The 24186-nt window shown below is 42.5% G+C and overlaps 1 protein-coding gene across 1 annotated transcript in view; it reads left to right on the top strand.

Moving 5' to 3' along the window:
- LOC147149663 (AT-rich interactive domain-containing protein 3B-like) overlaps positions 1 to 24186 on the top strand; it is a 79176-nt gene that overhangs the window by 50141 nt on the left and 4849 nt on the right. The window contains exons 5-8 of the mRNA XM_086026641.1: positions 20076 to 20259; positions 21409 to 21668; positions 22907 to 23188; positions 23281 to 23373. Coding sequence (XP_085882767.1) covers positions 20076 to 20259; positions 21409 to 21668; positions 22907 to 23188; positions 23281 to 23373 — 819 coding nt within the window. The remainder of the gene's footprint in view (positions 1 to 20075; positions 20260 to 21408; positions 21669 to 22906; positions 23189 to 23280; positions 23374 to 24186) is intronic.

The following is a 24186-nucleotide window of genomic DNA, read 5'->3' on the forward strand; positions in this document are numbered from 1 at the left end:
GTATGCCGAAATCAAATTAGTGGAAAATGAGTCAGGACTAGAGTTGCTTAGTTTTCTTTACTTCAGAGTAGTGACCATTAAGAATTTCAAGAAGTACAAAAGTTGCAAGTGCACTATTACCATGCTCAATGGAAGAGAGTTTTTAAAAAGAAAAATAATCCAATAATCCAAATGGGTTATTGTTTTTATGGTCAATTAGTTTTCCCTTTAAGGGACAAAAATGCACCGTGTTACTCCTTTTATTCCCCATTAACAGTGCTGAGATTCTTTTTGCACTGAGATGCAGAATGTTGAATATGTTTTTGCTTTTGTTTAGTGTTTAAAAAGTTGTATTTTCCCATTTCGTGTGTAATAAATGAAAGGTTGTTCGATTATAGATATTAACACTGTAGCTATAGCTTCTTTTAGCGGTTAGCTTAACCTTACTTTACCTAGCCTTTTGACATTGTTTGTTTGTTTTAGAATGTTAAAATGACAGTTATGACCAAGCAGCATATAATGGTCATACAATTTCCATCTTTTGTGATGGGTTAAAAATCCAAATTTAGAATAATTAATCAGGGTAAAGTTCCGAGCGTGGCTTGCATTCGATCTTAGAGGATGTAAACACTTTTTTTTGTGTGTGTGTAACGCTAATAAAGTTGCCTATAACAGTCAGAAGAATCCATATTCAAGATACCATTTTGCAAAAGCCACCCCGGAACAGTTACCTTTTCTACGTAGTTTCACCTGAGTTGAATGTCGTGCGATGAGAGCGTGAACCTGCAGCCACGCGTGAACCCACCGTGATTCATACCCCCCCCCCCCCGCCACACTTGCTCCTCCATCTGTGTCCTGTGTGTGCTCTTAAAGCAATGCTTCCTGGCCTCCACACCCCTGTGATGGATGGCACCAAACACATTACGGTCCCCAAAGGAGCCCTACGCCAGTACAATAGCCCTGAGCTCACTTCCACCAGTGTTCCGTGCGCACGCAGCAGCAGGGCAAAGCAACAGAGCCCTGAGTGCAAAAGGGGCCTAATGGAAAACAAGACGCTTGACTTGAAGGAATGGACCTTAAGTTTGTCACTAGTTCTAATTTGCTGTGTGTGGGCGCGCTATGAGATGGATGCAATTAACAGGTTATATTCGGCAAGTTAAAATGTTTTTTTTGGTCTTTTTTCAGTTTTAATGGTACATGAAAAGAAAGAGTTTTTGTACGCTTTGCCGTGAGACAGATGTCCATCCATTTCATGTTGGTCATTTTTTTCTTTTTCCTTTTTCTTGAAGGCATATTCACCGCACACTAGATGTCGAGGCAGTACCGCTTCAGAATTTTATGTCGCCGATGTGTCTAGGATACTTACTTCCGATTGGGGAGTATTTGGGTGAATTCTCGAGTGCAAGTTTGTTAAAGTAGACCCAAAATAGCTACTTCAAACCAAAATGGTGGACATATTGTTCATTTTCGGTCGTGGGTCCTTGAAACTCTTTCCTGTAGGGCTGCATAATATATCGAAAAAATATCGATGCATAAGACATGTAATAAGTTTCATATAGAATTGTATGTTTTATCTGAATTTTACCAGCCAGACGCAAACTTAAATGTGCATCGCCATCCAGTAGTTGAACATTATCTAGGGTATTTACAATTAATTAGATGAGAATATATTGAGCTTGCTTATTTTGCAGCACGAAAAATAACTGAAGTATTTTATTAGATGATAAAAATGTCATTTCTTTAGGTACAGGTTGAATATCGCAATACTATCGCTATATTCAACAACCATATCGATATGACATGTTTTTCTGATGTCATGCAGCCCTAATTTCTTGCTGGTGTTGTAATAGATGTGTCCACCAATTTCGTGTCCATTGATGAAATTGGCAAATTTATTCAAACATCTTTTTAGGATACTTGCTTCTGATCGGGCCTCATTTGGGTTTAGTCCCTAGCAGGATTAGTCCCTAGCAGGATTTTTTTCAAAGGCAAAATGGCTGACTTCTTGTTTTATTTTTTTTAAGAGACTTTTTTATGCGTATTGTTATGATTGACGTCCAACCAATTTCTTGTCGATTGATAAAACAAGTTCCTGGGGCTTTTTTTTTTTTTTTTCACTTTCCAAAAAATAAAGACTCTGTCCAATTTTGTAATATTACGATACATTTTATATTTACTTGCATTTAATTACAGTTAATCAGCTTTAGTTGTAAAAATGTGTTGTTTTTTTTGTATTATTAAAAATAAATCAATTCACCAATTACGGATAAATTAATGCAATAAATATTAAAGGTCTCATGATAATTTCAATGTTCAGTGGGCCTGATTTAAAAAAAAAAATAATGATAATAATATGTAGTGGGTTGCACTGCTCACCCTTTTACTACTGTTTTAAAACGATACATGCCCAATAATAAAGTACAAATGTATGTGTATGTATTCAGCTCATCCAAACTCTTTCAGTGAATTCACACGCATAGGGCTAATTTGAAGCCTCTTTGCATATCGGCATCAGTTACATCCTGCAAGGGCAAATAAACGACCAGCTGTCACGCCCTCCGAAAGCCAAAAGCAATTACCATTGATGGCAGTTAAAATTTGGATGAACACCCGCCTTCCCCCCAACCCCGCACTCGCTATACCTTCCTCCTCTTTGAAAACGCTGTATCGCTTTTTCGGCTCTCATATTGATCGCAACAAAGAAGCTGGTCAGCTGATGGCTCTATCCGTCAATCTGGGTGTCTGTTGACTCAAGCGGGTAATTTTCTTTCCAAGAGCCAATCTGAACAGTCTGACAAGTGACTGCCGCAGTTAGCGCCTGTAGGATTATCTCGACAAAGTACATTTATTTCAGTAGTTTAATTTATAAAATGGCTTTGCGTTACCTTTAAAGGGACACTTGGGTGTGCTTAATATTGGCACTTATATCTGAGGTACGCATGTAAAAATGACATCAGTACTAAAGCGGTCTACATCACGGGAGGGAGGCAAAGTGGTAATGCTGCTCGCTTTGTCAGTTCTATTGTCTAAAACGGCGACCGATCGCCACCAAAATGCAAATGCACATTACTGCTCTTCTCCACTTCAACAGGTGAAAGTATAAAAGCGTTCTGCACAATAGTTTGGATTTATTGACATAAAACGTGATGTCATCACGATCACCTCCACGAAATCACAAATACCGTGGCGATTGCTCCTCCACTTTCACAAGCTGAAGCGGACAAGAGCATGAATGCGCACACGAACCCCGACTGGTTATATTTCGGACATTTAGCGACGCTAAACTCGTGTCAACGCTCGGGAGGGAGACGGCGGCTTGCAGCGAGCAGCAGGCAGATTGAAGCGAAATATAAATTTTGGTGCCAATTGATCGCCATTTTTGGACGTTTTAAGCAATGAAAGTACCATGATTTCCAATGGAGAGTTTGGAATCGGTTCCTCTCGTGACTCCGGCCGAACAAGGATAGACTGGTAGGGGGCGCGGCCATTGGCCTAATTAACGAGAGGTGTTATTCATGGAGTCACTTATTTCCTAATTTCTCCAAAATTAATGGATAAAATAGCAAATGGCAACTCTTTTCATTTTCCTGATCAAAAAATATATCAAATGAACACCGTCCCTTTAAGCTTTAATCATTGTTTAAAAAGTAAAATCATGAAATATTATACTCAGTGTAGGGAATTTGTGATGTGTTTTTGATCCAGCTGGGAAAAAAATCCAAATGTAGAAGAACTATACCAATAAGTTTTCTGATTTGATTTTTTTTGTCCTGATCACATCACAGTGTTTTTAATGTTTAATTGTAAATTAAATGTGTCATTAAATGTGTTCTTGTTGACATGAATGAGAAGAAGCACTGTTGTTTAATATTTTTATCCCTGACCTTAACCAATCTGAATCTGACCTGTGATTTTTTTTTGAGGTGGGGGGGAGGGGGGTTGTCATGTTTATTACCCTAAAGTGCCATTTGTGAGTCGGTTCTGTTTTTCATCAATAAATGAAGGCCTACCTCATCGTCATGTCGCCGGTGTCATACACATTCTTAGCATTTTGTCATGAGGCCAAGCTATTGGGTTACTTTTCTCCAACTCGATCTTCCAGTTAGACGTAAATATAGAGCGGAGGGCATCTGCCTGTCGGTGAAATAAATGGTAGTAGTTTAGCGTGCGTGCATGCGTGTTGGAAATAGAAGCTTTTTTGTGTGTGCTTTTTCTGTTGTACTTCTTTTACCACAGACTGTTGTTCATTTGCATGTCTAACTAGAAATAGGGAAAAACAACCTTTCCGCCATGATGATGATGATAGGTTGCCTTCAAATGTGGCAGCTGGGTGGAGTGAAGTGCATTGCCTGCAGCACTAATTCATGTATATAGTACTTATGATGCATGTTACATGACACGTTTCATCTTCTGTAACATTGGTCTTTTCTTCACCTAAGTAACAAACCAAGTAGAATGTTGTAGTTTGCTGTCTTTCGTTCTTTTTATTTTTGTTTTTTGATGTATTTGATTTTTTGTTTCAAAATTAGACTTATGTAATACTACCAATCGGGATGTAACGATGAATCGAAATCGATTTTATAACGATATCAATGCTTAAAATATGCATTGTCGATCTAAAAATAATAAAATAAAACGCCATGTTAACCGTAGCCGCTCTCTCATGTCTCTGATTTAGAGAAACTGCATACGCACGTTGGGTAAATTACTTGACAGTAGAATTGCCAAAATTAAACTAACATGACAACTTCAACGATTAAAATCGCCTACAGTTAATTTTGATAGTGGATGCGGCGTCTAATTAGTTCCCGCTGAGTTTTTCTCCCGAAAATGCCTCGTCTCCCATAGCCTGCATGTTTGTCTGCAACGCTCATGCTCAGTCGTGGTCATCCGGGTCATCCGTGATGTAAACAGAAGCATTGTGGGTAATGGTGTCATGGCTCCCGAGTTAGCGTTAGCGACCGAGTGATTTCACTCTCCTCCACGTAAAAAAAAAAGGGAGTGGTGCCCAATAAAGTGAAATATGTTTACAAGTATTTTGTTGTAATTATATGTAGTTTCATAGTATTAGTGCAACTCAGCAGTACTGTTGGTGATTAGTCGACTAGCAAAATAATAGTTTGTGGCAGCCCTACTTGACACGCGCGCAGACATCATCGCGTTTTGCAGTTAGAAAATGATTGCACACACACTAGCGAACAGACACGAGCATGTTAGAGATTTTAAAAATAAATAAATCAATCAAATTGAAAATTGGGAACTGAAAATCGAATCGAGGCTTGAGTGAATCGTGACTACCAATCATCATTTTCCCATTAGCATTTTTTCATTTGTTGTTAAATGTGTGTACACGCACCTCTTGGACATTTTTTCATTGACACTGTGAGTCACAGCACTTGGGAACTGGCACGTGGATCTTGCCCTCTTCCGACTTATGCGGAAATTCGGGTTACGCCGCTAGCTTGTTTGATAACCCGACAACCTCCTGTATTGTGTTTTACAACAACGCGTAACCATATTTACAATTTCATATGTACCATGGATGAAATAGTGCCATAGTGATTTTGAGAGCGGCACGCCTTTACCGCTCATTTATACGGAATGAGTGTGTTTCTTTTGAGACGTTGCTCGCCATAATGTAGGTTTTCACTTGTTAAAAAATGATTCCATACAAGTCATTGGAATTGGTTTCGCAGAACCCCAAGCTATGGTACCCCACTGTAAGAACCCATGACAGTACTGTTTATACAGAACTGTCACCCGTAGTGGACCGTGAAAAAAATTCCGGCTTTTACTAGCTGTCATGAAGGGATTATTAATTGATTTGTGTTCCAGCATTCCTGGAATGGTCCTTAAAAAAAAAAAAAATGGGAATGAAAACAGCATTTGTGGTGTTGGAAAGCTTTCAACTGGTAATCCTCTAGTGAGACCAGTGATCCCCCAATATTCAGATCCCAGATAACCAATCGTCGTTCCACCCAATCGTCCGTCCACCCATTGTTCTGGCGGCCTTCATAACAGCCACTCTTGATCGGGGTCTGGTCAGTTGATCCTGGGGGACTTGGGTTACAGTTGAAGAGGCCATCTCACCTTTCGCAACCTTTTCAATACCCCCTACCCTCTATTTGGCCAGGTGACCCATCTTCATGACACCAGGAGTCGTATTTCTCGTTTTCTTTCATGGCTGCTCACATACGCTCATTGACCGCACCGGCCGGGGTGGCTATGCCATTGCCAACCCTTCACAGAGGGGTGCAGTCGAGTCTTCCATTTCGAGCGATTCGTAAAAGCATGGTTGTGCTGTGGAGCTAATAGTACAAAATAGGGGTGGGGTTTGCAGGATAGGCATTGATCAAATCCTCATGCAATTATTGAGTAATCTGTATCTTCAGGATGAAACGTCAACATGGCGATATCTATGAAATTAAAGAACGGAAATGCTTGCTACGAAAAATATTTTAAAATGCCGTATGCAAATATGTGAATCCGCAAGTGCCGAACCGGGAGTATACGATGATATACTTTTGTTCAGTGATTTGTTTCAAATTCCCATATTACATTTATTTTTTCTCAAGATACTTTCAGATTTAATAATATTGCTACGAGCAGATCGGTGAATCATGCGCAATAGTTTTGCTTTTTCTGTTGTCGTTTTTTTTTTTTTTTAGTTCTAAAATTATTGTGAACAATAAAAAAAAATGGTCAATTCATCCGTGACCGGTGCCAAGCTAGAATTGGTTGAAGCCGACCTTGAAACTTTGCCTTTAAAATACGTATAAAAATAGTTTTTGCTCCACATTATATAGTTTTGTAACCAAAATAGTTTTGTAACCACATTACATTATAATAATCGCCCACTACTCGTATATCGCAGTTCACTTAACGCGATCACACTTTTTTTTTTTGTTGAATCGATTCAATAAGTTTCAAATGTGATTTCATGCAAAAGGAAATTTTAAAGGCTTAAACAATTTAAAGAAATGTTTGTTATGCTGCCAATGTTGTGAAGTTGCACTTAGGGTCTGGAATGTAATGATACAGTCATTATTTGTGATATTTGTTTAGAATGTCCCAAAAAAAGAAAATCAACTGACGGGCTTCACGTGTTCCAGTGTGCACTGCGTATTGCCAGCCCACGTCTGCTTGCAATATTTTGACACGCCAACTCGAATAAATAGAAGGCGGAGAGTAACTACACAATAACACTTGTCAAGCAGATCTATTACAAGGCCGCTCTCACGCGTCGCAAAGGCAGTTTTATTATACAGTCCATTCGAAGCTCGTCGACGCGCGAATCCTCCGCGTATGGTACGGTTTTTTTTTTGTTTTTTTTTTCCCGAGTTATTCCGTTTGAAAGTAAAGTTGACCTTAGATGCCGTTGAACTGTACCTGCGTGGCATTGCATCCGGATTTATGGCCGTTTTGCCTCTTGACACAATTGTAATCGCACACTTGAGCTTCTAATAGTGTCTGTCATTATTAGCGGTCTGACAAGCCCCCCCCCCACACACACACCCCCCACCCCCGCAGCTTTGTGAGCAGCTCCTGGGGAAATTTACAGCTCTTGACTGTAGTTTGGAGCCCGGCCAGTATTTTCCACGATGGATTTGACGGAGCGCACAAGACAGATCCTTTAATGTATCGGCAGGTTCCCCTCACTGTAATAACGCTCGCGGAAAATGTGCTTCTGCCGCCTCCTGGGGAAAAGAAGTGACTTTATCTGCCACTCTGAGTTGTCCTTCCTTTGCGCGTTTGCGCTTTGAATGGAGACCACAAGCAAAGGGACGGGGATGGGAGATGGTCCTCGCTCCTCAGACATGAACAGTCTCCGTTGCTTCACACCTGCCTTTGTGCAATCGTATCAAAGATTGGACTGTATTTGCTCGTGTCATGCCACCAGAACACATTTTTACCACTCTGCATACAGAATAGGGCCGTGCAATTAATCGGAATTCAATTACAATTACGATTATTACACTCCACGATTACAAAATTGGCATAGTCGTAAAAATCGGTTCTTAATATGCATTTATATCCAATGCGCTATATTTGTTTACGCAAGGAAATCATTCTTGAACTTATACAAAATCATACTTGAATTTATACCGCAACACAAAGCAAAATATCGACCAAGTGGCTGTCTGTGACTCAAAACGCTCTTAAAGCGCAAGTCAACCCAAACATATTTTTTCAAGAATATGTTTTATGCAAGCCCACTAATTGAAAAAAGGGCATTCTGATAAATATTGCGTTTGCGGAATAAGAGTTATCGACTTGTTTTTAGCCATCTGTGGGGGCCGGCCATTTTGTCACTTCTGTCGATTGACAATGACATCACAACTTACTCAGGGCTCAGGTACCGACTAATCACGGCTGACCTGTCTTCCCAAGCTGAGCCGTGATTGGTCGTTACCTGAGCCCTGAGCACCGGTGATGCCATTTTCAGTCGACAGAAGTGACAAAATGGCCGCCCCCTGAGATGACTAAAAAGGGTTGGATTTTGCTGCTTAACTCATAGTCCACAAACGCAATATTAATCAGAATGCCGTGTTTCAACTAGTGGGCCGGCTGGGAACATATCCTTGGAAAAAAATCTGTTTGGGGTGACTTCTTCTTTAAGGTGGTACATACACTCCCAAGTCAAGGTAGCACTGTACTTCCTTGTTCTAACGTGCAGATGCTACAAAATGTGCAGTATTGCCTATCGCACTTTTGGCAAATGGCAAATTTGTTGGCGTTCAAATGATCTCACAGTGTGTTCAAAAATCGTCCTTTGATCATTTCGGATGTATTTGAATTAAAGCATGAGGGAGGATCACGATATCTTCATGTTTTTATATGATCTCTCTCGATCGTCCGTTTTCACTCGGCGGGTGGGTCTGAAACGTATTCCTACGCGACGGTTGACTGCATCGACCGACATAATATGGACTTAATTAGATGAGCGTCCCTCACCGGGTGTGCCCCCCCCCACCCCGCCCCAACTCCCCTGTCAGCTGTGGCTTGGGACACATGCTTAGAATAGCAATGCATCTATAGTGTAGCGTTACATTGAAGCTACCTTATGTGGCGGCTGCGCAACTGAACACTTGATATGAATTGGTGCCTGAACTAAAGATAGCAAATTCCATCCACTCCAGCCTTTTTTACCTTTTATGTCCCTGACCATACATTAAAAATAAAACAAACATACCGCCAGCGTGTTCAGCGAGGTCCTGACAATATTCTGCCCCTCACCCGACTTGCATAAACCAAACAGGCCAGGCTCTGCCCGACTTTAAGTAAACTTTCCGCATTTGGAGTCCAGACGCACGTTTCTCCTGTTAGTGTCTGCACCATATCAGTGGAGGCTGTCCGACACTACCATAAAGTTCTAAGATTGGGATAATGACTAAGCCCTGAGTACTAAAGCCCCCCCCCCCCCCCCCCCCAAAAAAAAAGTTTCTAAATGACTTTCTTATAAGCTATGTTAATAGCTTTAAAACATTGAATTATGCCACAAACAAGAATCAAAAACAGTTGGACCTTGACCCTTGTGGTTTAGACAGCTTTGGCAGCATTTTTTGGCCTGCGAAGGCTTTTTAGAAAGGTCACAAAAAATTTGACCGGGTGAGTACCCTACTTTATCCAATTTTGCCAGTCCCTCCGCCCTCATTCATAAAATAATCGTCCTCCGTCCCAGTCCGTTCCTTGTCCTTTTAAATCATTAGCTGGCTAGTATCATGAGTGGATTAGTGTCGACCATGCTAGCACACAACCTCCATCGGTCGCCAGACTACGGAGCCTGCCGGGGGACATATACGCGACAAAACTATTGCGTTTTCTAAAAAATATATATATTTTTTTAAAACTCTTGCGTTTAGAATGCAATACATTTTCAGCTTTGATTGCGTTATTTCACAATAGAAATAATTATTGCAAAATAATGCAATGTTATATTAGGAGGAGAACGAAAGACTTCCACTTCCGGGTTGTACCTTTAAATGTACGGTGGCGCTGGCATAAGCATGTATGACGGTTTGGAGAGATTTTTACACTCTAGAGATGTCCCAGAAAAGGACATACCTTGCATACAAAGGGATAAAATATGTACTAAATGTTAACAAAACAAAATTGCAATCCAACTTTTTACGGCCGTCTGTACTTGACACAGTTAAGGACGATTGCAGGGACGGACGAAAACCCATTTCTGTCCTTGCTTAGTCTGTACTGTAAAAAACATCTCATCCTGCGTCCTCTGTCCTCAAAATGGGCGTCCGTCCGGGACAGACGTATGGACCATTCCATCCCTGGGATGGAATGTCCATCTGTGGTTCTACTGGATAAAAATGCAAATAGCTGAATGTGTGACTAGCGAACCACGACTAGGTTTTGGGTTGCTGTACAATAATCCGCCACGATATCGCGGTTCACGCTTGTCGGTTCTCCTACATCACAGATTTGGCTTGATGACTTTTATTGGGACTATTTCTCAAGGCTTGTGACTTTTGATTTTGATCCGGAAAAAAACACAATAGCGCTCGTTGTTTGTTTGACCGAGCAACCCGAGCGAAATAGAATTGTTACATGGTGACATGTCGCCTTGTGTTTGGGTCAACGTGGAGGGAAGAGGAAGACACTGTTGCTCTCAGACACTTCCAAGGGACCGCGGGTCTGTCGGTGTTGGCTGACACCTTCCCTTAACAGCAGTAATCCACTCTTTCTCCTCCCCCGTCCTTCCTTGTTTTCTTCTTTACGAGAAGCTGAAAAGTTCTTCCCCCAAACTTTTCATTCCATTCATGTCTACAATGGAAAGAACTGTCTGGTGTTCACTAGAATTGTGAAGACTTGACTGTAAAACAAAAACGTTTCATGTTGGGTTTTTTTTTTTCTTCTTCCTTTTTTTGACGCTTTTTGTGTCAATTAAACCTCACCCTCGGCTCGGTGTTTAATTTCCGGTCTGTCACGAAGCTGTCCTTCAATTATTTAAAAAAAAAAAAAAAGTCCGGCATGTAACATCAGGAATATTTATCTTACCACTACTTATGGCATCAGGAGACACCCAGTTGATTTATTATGGAAGCCCTTTAATGTGGACAGCTGTTTCCTGCAAAAAAAAATAGGTCATGGGTCAAATTAAACGACCTTGTTCCTTCTTTTTTGGGCACAAATTGAGATACAAGGCTTGGACTGCAGTGTGAGGGGTGGAATGTAAACGTTTTGTTTAGGGCTGCAACTAACAATTATTTCCATAATTGATTCATCTGTCGATTCTTTTGTTGATTAATCGATTGCTCATTTGGTCCTTATCCCGTCAGAAAAGTAGCCCAAAATGTTGATTGTTATATAAAAATAGTACTTGCAAAATTCATTCGTTTTTGCAAACTTTGTGAAAACATTAGTGCTTCTTTTGCACTGACACTTTATTTTTACATTTTTGATTGAAACAGCAAATAATGATAAGCTCAGGCCTGTGCGAAAGCCACAGGTCTAAGGTCTCAAATTCTTTTGGAATGATGTTTCTATCTGCTACAGGGGCTGAGATTCTGTAGGTGTTGAATTTCCAGGAAAACTTCAGGTTTTCAAGGATAATTCCAAAGTCCCCCTTAGGTTTTGGGGAGCCGTTGAGCCAGGCGCTTTAGGCCTTAATGGGTGGCAAAAATGATCTGATCTTGAGTAAGTCCTCCCCGGCAGTAGTTGTTGCTACGCTGAGGCAGTTTGACACATTGGCGAATCAGCTGCATCTGAAAGAGAGGTCTTAGTTTGTTCGCAAATTCTCGTCATTGTGTTAAATAAAATTGTATCTGTCAAAAGTACAAGAGGCATCGGTGAGCACAAGGGATGTAACAATGAATCGAAAATCGATTCACCCCAAAAATCGATTCAAAATGGATTCACCCCGATTAATGCATTCGATTAATCGAAATTCACCTACAAAAAGATGTCTTGAAACGCTTTCTCATTCCAGATGCATAGCACATTTTGAATGTGTTTCTCAAATGATGCTTTTGCACCAAACATCATTTCGTATTGCGTTTGTGGATGGCTGCAGAACCACACTATTTTTCAAAAATCGAATCGAAAATCGGGAACTGAAAATCAAGTCGAATCGGGGCTTGACTGAATCGTTACATCCCTCGTGAGTACTCAGACTAAATACTCGAACTGGTATCTACTGGTCTGAAAAAAAAAAAAGCTGTAGTAAAAACCTGTAGTCCATACAAGCTGGCTTCTCTTTGTTGCCTCTCAGCACGTTTCATTGCAGTCTAGAGTTTCTGATGTTTTTGGCATACCTGCGCTGCCCAAAAGGTGAATTCTGCAGTATTCAAATAGTATTCGAGAACCAGTTTCAAGTTTGTCTAAACTTGCAGTTGTCGTATAATGGGCGGCCAAAAGGAAACTTGTTTTTGGTTGAGAATGTTGATAAATCTGCTTTTGGGACTTTTGTCTTGAACTTTAGTGGGATGTCTTTGTCACTTCCATCAACGCCGCCTATCTGCGCGACTGGATCTGCAGTCCCCCCTATCATTACCAGTCTAGCCACTGGAGGGCTACAACTGTGTGGCAAGAGGAAGGACTCGGGGAGTGGTCCGGGGGGGGGGGGGGGGGGGGGGTCAAAGCGACCCCTGACCCCCGGTGCCATTAATCACTAGGCTCCTGATGGCCATGTCCCTGGGGGGAAATCAGTCCGGGGCAAAGGATGATGGGAGGTGAAGCCTGCAGCCAATTACAGATGGGCCGGGAGCAGCTGAGTGGACAGATCAGGGCTTTATAGAGAGACGAAATGAGCACTGGGTCTCCGTGTGAGCCCTGTGGGGCTCCGGTCCTTCTCAACGCCACGTCATCACCGACTCTCTCCGCCTAGTAAAACGGGCAAGACGGAGAAGCCGCAACAATTCCAACGGCAGAAATGGCCGCCTTTGATGAAAGCGCACTTGGCTCCGCTGTGATCAAAAGAGGTGTTTGGCTCGGTCCAATTAGGCTGCTTAAGAGTTAAACGGCGCAGATGTTGCACACCAAAGGCAACAGCAGCTTGTTGACTCTCTGGACACAGCTGTTGCTAATGTGATTTTTTTTTTTTTTTTTTTTTTTTTTGGGGCCACAGAATTATTAAAGGTGCGCCTCCATATTGCGATCGCACCGGACTGAAATGTGAAACCTGGTGTTGACTATTTAATGCCGTCTAAGGTTTCAAACACAGCTCTGCACCACTTAGGATAGGCACAAAATGAAGTCAGTACAGTACGCTCCCACTATTGGCGGCGACTAGGGATCGAGCCCTGCCGCGCGTAATTGACCGCGCCCCAAATAATGTTTAAAATTGCCTTTATGAATACACCGTAAAATATGCCCCGAAATATGATTGCAAAAGACTTGAAAATCATTTCAGATTTACCTTACAGCATAAAAAGAAATTGCTTACACCAAAATTGCACATGCAGCGATGACTCTCCATCGCTTTCACTAACAACCCAGGCTAAACTTGGCTTTTCGATATACAAATACGCTAGGCTTTCAGTATCCCATCAACATACTTCGTGACACCAATCGCTACTATCCTGATGGCCAGCGCTTTGGCACCACCTTGTGGCATCTTATAGTAGGGCTCCTCGATTATGGGGAAGAAAAAAAAAAAATTACGATTATTTTGGTATTAATTGAAATCACGATTATTCAAACGATCATTTATTTTTGTTGCAAAAAAAAAAATTTTTTTTTAATGGATGTAAAAAATATAAAGACAAATACATGTATTTAAGTTATTTTGGACCAAACAAAATGGATAAAATTGATTATACAATTTTTTTTTAAAAGTGCAAATGTATATGTGTAAACAAACATCGTGCGTTGAATAATAACGCATATTGATAATCGGGGTTTTTTTTCGATTATGCCAATTTTGTAATCATGGAGTGCGATAATCGTAATTGTAATTGAATTTGGTTAATTGCACATCCCTATCTTATAGCAAACATGGCTATTTTCTGCTAAAAAAAAAAAAAAACGCAAATAGGTGAAGTCATGAATAACAAAGCAGGAGAGGCGGGGCTTGACTCTAAATGCTCGATCCGTGTCCCTGGTGCTGTATTTGTCTGACATCGCTGTAAAATGGTGACATACATGCTTTTCATGGGACAACAAGCGCTGCACCATTGACTCAATCAAAAAGTCCCGTTTTAAAAAACACATCTGTCTCTGTACACGTGAAGTGTGGCGCGAGCTGTTTGCGGCCTCACTAGCAGCTGGCCAGGCCATCACCACGTTTGGGGGGGCAGGGGGCGTGGGGGGGGGGGGGGGGCAAAGCGCTGTCATTTGTTGTGGGCTCATTGTTGCGGCTTGAAAACATGGCTTCCTGCTGACCTGCACTTTAATTCACACACGAATAACCCCTGGCTGATCTCTGACCCTGCTGGTCGCACTAATTGTTTGATGCGGGTTTGATGCTGCATCAAATAAGCGACCGCCACGCAAGGCCACCGCTTTTGATCCGTGTTCTGGAAACATGGCAAAAAGACAATAAAAACACACTTTCAGGCCTGGCGGGGATGTGTCGTAGTCACCCAGCTCTGGACAAGCTCCTATTGCACTTGTGTTATTTGTGATGTTACTCCATAGTAAGGATGGACCGATTATCGGCGGGGTCGATTATCGGCTGGGTCGATTATCGGCGCTAAGATTAAAAGTCCAATCAAGTTCAAACAGGGTTATTTGGCGCTGCTGGAACTTCCTGCACGCTTTTTTTTTTTTTTTTAACTTGAAACAAAGATGATGAAATTGATCTAGGATGAGAATAGTTGAAGTAAAATATTTACGTTTAGAGTTAAATTTCAATCCGCACTTTTATATTTAACGGTTGTAAAATGATGGATGTTGTTTAAGACAAAGATAAAAATTCAAAGCCACCTGTTCAACTGATGAACATTTCTGTTGAAAATTGAATAGGAGAAACTGTCAAAGTTGGAAAGTCTTTATTTACTCTACAAAACTTTAGGGAGCAATTTGTTGAAGTACTCATTTCACTTTCTGAGACATGCTGCTGAGCCTGGTAAAATTGACGGCAATATTTTTCCTTTTGCTGCAAATAAATATCGTCTCTAAATATTTAGCAGCTTCCTTGGCTGCTAATAATCGGTATCGGCCGTGAGAAAAACATATTGGTCTCTACTCCTTAGTAGGGCTGGGCAATATGGCCTTAACATAAAAATTTGTATTTTTTTCTCAAAAATCTGGTTTCCAACTTTTTTCCCCCTTCGCTCCCCGAAAATGCAAATCGCTGGTATTATTCAAAAGTTTAACTTTCGTTTTCCCCTTATCTGTGCTTTGCTTTATTGCTGCTGACATTCGACTAAACAAACTGTCGCCCAGCAAGTTTTTCCCCTCAAGCTTTAACTTGCCTCAACTACCACAGAAATAGTAGAAATCATTTTTTTTTTCTTTACGGATAATGTGGAAATAGGTGCATTTTCGATGTTTTAGTGACAAAAAAAATAAATAATTTTGTCAAAATATGGCTTGGGCCATTATTTTATGAGGGTGACGATATGTACCTGTATCGGTGTTTGTTTGCAAAGGAAGCTGGCACTGTTGTTTTGCCTGGCGTTAACTGGCTTTGCAGATTAGACCAATGTTCCCCTGCCACAACATTTACACTATCTGCAGCTTTGGTGAGCCAAGCAGCGTCAACACCTCGACGGCAAGCTTCTGCGATATTCCGTCGTGCCTCCATCTCCAGTCAGAACACACTTTGGTCGACCTTGCATTTGTTTGGATTACGAAACAATTGCTCCCCGTGGGAAATAATGAAAATGGAAACTATCCAGGTCAAACTTGTCGCAGTTGGTCTTAAAACTTTGAGTAATTAAAAATGACTTACAAATACTGCTTATATTCTTAAAGTGGAAGTCAACCCAAACTTTTTTTTTTTTTTCAAAAATATGTTCTATGCAGGCCCACTAGTTGAAACAGGGCATTCTGATTAATATTGCGTTTGTGGAATATAGCAAAATCCACCTGTTTTTAGCCGTCTCAGGGGGCGGCCATATTGTCACTTCTGTCGCCTGAAAATGACATCACAGTTGCTCAGGGCTCAGGTAACCACCAATCATAGGTCAGTTTCAGAAAACAGGTGAGCCGTGATTGGTTATCCAAGCCCTGAGCAACTGTGATGTCATTTTCAGTCGACAGAAGTGACAAAATGGCCGACCCCAGATATGGCAAAAAACGGGTGGGATTAATTTTTATTCCACAAATGCACTATTTATCAGAATGTCTTGTTTCAACTTGTGGGCTTGCATAGAACATATTCTTTAAAAAATATATGTTTAGATTGACTTCCCAGTTTAAAAAAAAAAAGAAAATAGGAATAAATCCATCAGAAGGTTTTGTCCAAATTTGCTTTTATGTTTTTGAATACATCATTTTAGATTATTACATTTTAATCCAGAATATTTGAAGAAGGTTAAAGACGTGCCAGGTACACGTGCGGGCAACTTGTATTTTGGGTATTCGGGTATTTTACAACTATTACAAACGGTCAACCTATTTGAAACCGTTGATGGTCAAACTCTAGCTGGTCAGATGGACGTGTGAACGTTTTTCCAGTTCGAGCCACATTTGACATTTTACACAGGCCTTGTTTTCGTACATCCCCACAACACACTCCCATTCTGTTTAGCGTGTATCCTCTATGACTTGCTGTACGCGCCCCATTGTTGACACCTAGAATGAGGAAAGGGCAATGCCAGAAAATGCTTTACTGCCATCACTTCACATGACATGCATGTGAACGAGCATGTAAACACGAGCCTACTCCCATTAGATCTTGTCAAATGGAAAGAAAAAAAAAATATTCGTATCACAATTGTCCATTCACGCAGGCCAGCAGAAATGATAGAGAACGCTGTAATACGCGTGCAAGGTTAGTCAGTAGCAATGCCTCACATGCACAAAACAATTTTCGGAGCGGTTGTTTGTTGGTGCTCTTTTTTTTTTTTCAACGCTACTCAACCCCCACCGAAAATTGGTCTGGTGCTGAATGTCAAACAAAACCATGGAAACGAAGACCATTTTCTGTATCGGCGCAGTGCATCATGGTAGGGCTGCTCGATCGTGAAAAAAATATTAATCGCGATTATTCAAACCGATTATTTATTTTTTGCTACAAAACAAGGAAATGCTTGAATGTACAAAATATCAAAACAAATAGCATGTCTTTGAAACTATAATTATATAACAAACAAAAGCTATGAAATTAGTCATTATGAAATAATTAAAATTAATCTTTTTTTTACGATTATGCCAATTTTGTAATCGTGGAGTGTAATAATCGTAATTGTAATTGAATTTCGATTAATTGCACAGCAATACATCATGGGATATATTGCTTTTCACTTTTTTTTATGCATTGTGTGATACATTGGCTATGTTTACATGGACCGAAATACTTGAATCCAATCAGCGTAATTTTCAAAATGTTGATCCAATTAGGACTTGCGTGTTCAGGCATCACACTTTCGACCGAAAGAAATTATTTTGACATGCGCATATTGACCAAATATACCGGAAATAGTCGTAGAAGCCGTAGCGATTTCCGTGTCAGCAAAACATCTCTCTGTCCATTTGTACTTTAAACGTTAGCGCTATTTCGCGTATTTTTCTTTTGTTCGCTCTGCTTCTACTAGCTTCCTGGAATAACAGAGACGCGTACAACCCACGTCGCAAACGTGCACGTTAAAGACGGTTTGTTCCGAAATTTCGTAATAAGTGTTCTCAGACGCGTAAACCGCCCCTCTCGTTCGGCATAAAATCTTGATCGGAACGGGCTTGATCGGGTCCGAATATTCTGAATGGGGTGTGTACGTGAAGAATTTTTCTTCCGATCTGGCTTGTAATGCCAATAAATGTGTCCCGTGTAAACATAGCCTGTACTTCTTATACATTAGAGCAGCGCTCCAAAACGGTGACCTCACAAGATAGGGCTCTAAACAGTTTAGTGGACAGGGAGTGATTATGAATCTTATTTTCCAAAAAGTCCACTTGAAAGGTTTTAAACCCAGTTGTCGTTGAACAGCAGTGCGGGACAACCAGACCCTGGAGTGAAGAACCCGCGTCCGCTTCAGAATGGGACTTCCTGGCCCGAGTCGGGTCCATTTGCCCACGTAGCCGCCATTGCACGTGTCTTAGACATGTTGCTAAAATGAATCAGGGCTAATCTGGGTGACCTGATCGCTGCGATTCGCCCAAGTCATTAATGAGTCCAATTCCAGGTTAAGGGGCTGAAGGATTGACGGGAATTAACCGGGCGGGGCCACTCTGCGTACGAGTGGCCCCGTATGTGTGCCTCGGGTGTGTGGATTTACTGCCGCAATCCTCTAAATGAGCTTCATTATACTGGACTATCCTGCAGGTTCCACCCACTGCTGTCTGTGGATTAGTGGGCTGCCGCATTTCCGATCAGCCCCCACCCCCCATCCCCCACCCACACTGAGACGTGTTGCACTTTTTGGATTCTCTTACATTTGGGTGTCTTCACTTTATCTCGGGATGCGGCCCCACCATATCCCACCTCAACATAAATTGAATAATCGTTGTGTGCTGCCACATTTTTGCATGAACTTTTTTTTGTTTTGTTTTGTTTTTTTTTTCTAATTATCTATGTTTTGCTTTGAATGTTTTAAAGCACTTTGAGTTGCATTTTTATGTATGAAAAGTGCTATATAAATTAAAGGTGATGTGAATTAATTGTGTTATTATCTCGTTCAGTGCCAGACATTTTCAGACCCTCTTTTATCCTAACGTTTGAAGAAAAAAAAAAAAAAAGAAGAAAAAAAATTCCTGCGATTGAATGGCTGGACTGTGAAAAGACAAATGAATTCGTCAATGGCAGTGAATGAGTTAACAGTATATACTAACAATCAACGACAGGGGGGGAATTGTGTCATATTGTAACTGCGTTGTGGCCCCCGACCAAAATGAGTTTGACATGCTCGGTTTGGCGGAACAAAAGTGATGATAATTGCGTTCCCCCGCGTCGGTCTGTCCGAGGGCATCGTTTTCAACGGAGTAGCAAATTAATGAGTCAACAATTGAAAAGAATAAGCGATGGGCGGATTGGCAACACCCTCCCCTCTGACCCCGCCCGCTCCCCACCACACGCTCCCTGCAAGCTTGAGTGCAGATAAGCTTTTGACGAGATTAATGCATCTGTATCAAAAGTCTCTGCTCGGCTTTGTGTTGTTTGCGAATCCCCTTTTCCAGGTCAAGCCAGATTGCCTTAACGGGGCTAATGTGTTTTCAAGCCAAATTTAACAGGCGTGCAGGACACATGCCAGCCTGATTGCCACCCTCGTCGTCCTCGGCAGTGTCCCGGATTACCAAAACATTAGCATTCCCCCCCCCCACACACACATTTAGATCGTGGTAAAGCGGAAAAAAAAACCATAAAAAAAACATGGCATTGGATATCCTCAGTTTACTTCCAAAGGTGGATGCAAATCTGGCATTGGCGATTGGAATCGTTGATGCCAGACAAACGGGTGACGCTAAATTGTGAAGAATGAAAAAAAAAAAAATCAGGCAGTTTAACGAAGCAAAACATGAAATTTGATAGCCTTGTCTTTCATGAGTAGTACCCACCCAAAAAAAAAAAAATCTCAAGAAGCCTGTCAAGGTATAGGAAGTCCGCCATTTTAGTTTGAAGCAGTCATTGTGCCCGTTCCTCGGCTTCCTTGTAAAGTCAAACCCCGATAGATTGTGTCCACATTCGAATCATTTTATACAAGGTCAACTTGTTCAGGATTTGAAATTTCAGCCTTGCGTGCGGCTGGAACAAAACAGCACGCTGAAAGCCAGCGTCAACCTTGTATCACGGATACGTTCATTTGCGTACATAACTATTTGCTACACCCCTAACCCCCCCCCCCCCCCTTGTTTTAAGTGCTGACAAGCCTCAACAATGGATAACTTGTCTGGCTACTCTGTCACAAATGCATGTGCAAACAAGAAATTCATTGAGATTACAACCACGTGATGTCTTTTCCGCGCAGATGACTAAGACAGCGTGGAATCACATATGTTTTTTTTTCTTTTGTTCCCCCCCCCCCCCCTTCTTACGCCAGGCACCCCGGTCAACCGCATTCCCATCATGGCCAAGCAAGTGCTGGATCTGTACATGCTCTACAAGCTGGTGACGGAGAAGGGAGGCCTGGTGGAGGTCATCAACAAGAAGATCTGGAGAGAGATCACCAAGGGACTCAACTTGCCCACCTCCATCACCAGCGCCGCATTTACCCTGCGCACGCAGTAAGATAACAAAATGGCCGACAACACATTCTGCAATCTTGAAGTGATTGACTTCGACTATAATTAGCGCTCAGGCACCTGAAAGGCCCTGAAAACTTTTTGGATCGGATAACGACCAATCATAGCTTAGCTTCGGGAAACAGCTCAGCCGTGATCGGTCGTCATCGGAGCCCTGAGCAGTTGTGATGTCATTTTCAGTCGACTGAAGTGACAAAATGGCCGCCCCGTGAGATGGCTAAAAACGGGTGGATTTTGCTGCCTAACTCATATTCCACAAACACAATGAGAATCAGAAAGCTTCTTTCAAATAATGGGCCTGCATAGAACATATTCTTAAAAAAAATATATTTACATTATGACTATAATTAAAGGGGACGTCATCCTCTTTAATTATAGTCATAATGAAACATCTCGGCTTTTTTTTTTTTTTTTTTTCTCTCCGCACCATTGCAATGCGGGGCTGCTCATATCAAATGCTCTCACGAGCCACTCTCGTGTTTGTGTGACTCCTCACCGCTGTCGCTGCACACGCGCCGTTCGTCCCCGCCACTTTCCCATCTCCCGCCCAAGCCCCCCGCCGTCCGTTACACCGCGCTGATCGGTCACTTTTGATCCATTGATGGCACCGCGACTGAGGTGGCCGCTTGAGCGACAGCCTGAAGCTGGACAACACTTCAGACGGTGCCGCCGTACGGCTGCGAAAGCTGCAATGGACTGTCACACCGCACTGTCCACTAATAAGGATGCCCTAATGAAGCCTCGTGTATTTTTAATGTGCTCCGCAGGCTCTATCTAATGGATGCCGGGGCTCTTAGCGCCTTATTGATCCGCCGTGATGCAGTCAGCATACATAATAATACCGCATGTTGATTTGAACCCGCCTTCTAACGGCAGGGAGAAAACACTGGAGCTGTGACTCTGCATATACTCCGTGACGTCAGCGCAACGCTCGGCATGTTTTTGTACGCTTGGACACGTCGCCGTCCCTCGAGGCCACAGCGGAAGAGAGCGTGGCTGTCCGCGTATTTTGCAGCCAAGCGCAAGGCTGCGGAGTAATAAGACCGCAGTGCTTAAAACGCGCGCTATTAACCTAGCTCCTTGAATCTATTTGAACTCAAGCCATTTGGCGTTTGCGTCCCGTTTTCCCAGGTACATGAAGTATTTGTACCCCTACGAGTGCGAGCGTAAGGGCCTCAGCTCCCCGGGCGAGCTCCAGGCCGCCATCGACAGCAACCGGCGCGAGGGCCGCCGCCCCAGCTACAGCAGCAGCCTGTTCCGCTTCTCGCCGTCGCCCAGCGCCGCCCCGCACATCCTCTCGCCTCCCAAGATGCACCTGTCCGCCATCGGGCCCGGCACCTCCGCCGCCCTCAACGGCCTGCAGGGCTCGCCGGGGTCCGTCCTGAAGAAAGGTAATAGAGCCGTACACTCACTGGACACATCATTAGGTACACCTGTCGTAACAAGAATAGCATGCTAACTTTTAGTATTAATTCAACATGGTTTATTATTGTGGTCGTATAGAGAATTGTTTTAAGTATTTGAACATTGAATTAAAAGGGTACATGTCCATATTGGTTGTTGATGCTACAGTCGGTTTGACCCAAAGTGTTCCAATGAGAAGATGGTCACTGACTAGATAGAGAAATGGCTCCCTCTGTTGCCCATTTTAAGTAACTGCAACTAGCCCTTGCATACAGTCCAGTGTTACTTGTAATACTGTGTTCAATGCTGCTGGGCAGTGGTAAACATCCCAAGTTCCAGAAAAGTCAACCAAATAAAAGATTGTCTCACTGACAATTATCAGTGATTTTATACGCAACTTTGGGGAAAATTTGAGAAACCCTCAAAAAACACTGGACCTACATTTTGAGGGTGGGCGGGGGATAAGCATTTTTCATTTTCTGCAAAATGTTGATATTGGTGTTTGGTAGTTAATTTATCAGTAGTTTATGGGATAACCAAACATTTTTTCTAACACATAAATAGCAAGTTCAGGATCAGCAAGATGTGTGAGATTTCAAAAACACGTGTTAGGCCATTTCTCACTTCACAGTTTTACTGGGAGGTGGTTTTACCAGAACTAAATTGCACATGACTTTTTTCAGTATTTACCTCATTATGTAGCTTAGTGCTGCGGTCATTTTACTGGAAGTCATCCGAGGGCCAATTGTGAATTACATTGCAGTATGATAAATTTGTGCGCGGTGTTGTATTTGTGAATTTTAATAATAGCAGTTACTATTCCGCCAATGAGATGCCCATACCTACTTTTTTTTTTTTTTTTTTAGCACATAATTGACAAATATGCACTCCAGCATTTATCTTGATACTTGGACACATGAAGTGTTTGACTTGTGTAGCGTGTGTGGTATGCATTTCCAGGTGTGGTGCGAGACTTACAGCAGGCTAGCCTGCCTGGGGCTCCTAAGAACCTTGAGCCTAACTAGTGATTAATAACACACTTCCCACGTCGCATTAACTTTGAAGCCCCCCCCCCACCCCCCGTTGACATCACAAGGTTCCTGTTGAGGACTGTCATTACGCCAGGAATGTGAGCCTGCTGTCAGCGTTAACTAAAAATGCGGACAGTAGCAATTGAGGTGATCTATAACGGCGCTCTCACACTCTCATTTCCCTCCCCCGCCAGATGACCTGACTCCCTCCATCATGGCGGCCAGGCCCTCCATGGCCCTGGCGTTAGGGCAACAGCAGGTGGCGGGTCTGGCGCGCGCCGCCACGCTGGAGCAGCTGAGAGAGAAGCTGGAGACCACCGGTGGCGGCGTGGCGGAGGGCCCCGAGAGGAAGATGGCGCGCCTGGCCGAGGAGCAGCAGCGCCTCATGCAGCAAGCCTTTCAGCACAACCTGCTGGCCATGGCCTCACAGATGCCCATGAACCTGCGCCTCGGGGCCCCCGCCGTCACCCCCAGAGGTCAGCACCCTCCCTCCGCTGTTCGCCAGTCAACCTTGGAACCGACGGGGAAGGAAATGAATGAGCGGGGTTTTTTTGGGGTGTTTTTGCAGATGAGAAGCAGCAGGACATGTCTCTGAGCATCTCCACCAATGGCAATGCCAGCATCACCGTCTCTGTGGAGGTCAATGGCACAATGTACTCAGGTGGGTGCCACCTGCTTGAACTTTCACTTGCGGCGTTCCCGCAAAGAGCAAAAAACAACAACAATCTTCTATGTGTATTTAAAGAGGAAGTCAACCCAAACATATTTTTGGCTCACCTGTTTTCTGAAGCCGAGCCGTGATTGGTCGTTAGCTGAGCCCTGTGCAGTTGTGATGTCATTTGACAGCTGTTTATGAATACACGGCTGTCATGTTGCACAAAACTGGAAATGGGTAAAACACGGCATTTTGTGCCAAGAGCCGATGGCGAGAACAACTATTTTTGTCCGTATGAAGCTCCTCAACTCACTTCAATACACTGTCGTTTCTAGGCACCATGATGCTACTGGATGACAGCAAAGAGTTACTTTCGTCTAAATGAAGCTCACTAAAGATGAAGTCGACCCCAAAATTCAATGCGCCTCCACTCTGATTAATATTGCTTTGGTGGAATAAAATCCACCAGTTTTTAGCCATCTCAAAGGGCGGCCATTTGTCACTTCTGTCGACTGAAAATGACATCACAGTCATGCTCAGGGCTCAGATAACGACCAATCACGGTTCACCTGTTTTTCCGAAGTTGAGCCACGATTGGTCGTTACCTGAGCAACTGTGACGTCATTTTTAGTCGACAGCAAGTGGCAAAATGGCCGCCCCTGAGGTGGACAAAAATGGGTGGATTTGACAATTTAACCCATATTCCACAAAACCAATATCAAGCATAATGCTGTGTTTATAGAACAGATTATTGTAAAGAGGATTTGTTGGGTTGACTTCCCCTTTTACTAAGTGCATCATAGTTGAATGAAACCAAGA

This window comes from Filicampus tigris, chromosome 3 (genome assembly GCF_054856515.1).
Source record: "Filicampus tigris isolate MCC_2025a chromosome 3, RoL_Ftig_1.0, whole genome shotgun sequence".
Lineage (NCBI taxonomy): Eukaryota > Metazoa > Chordata > Actinopteri > Syngnathiformes > Syngnathidae > Filicampus > Filicampus tigris.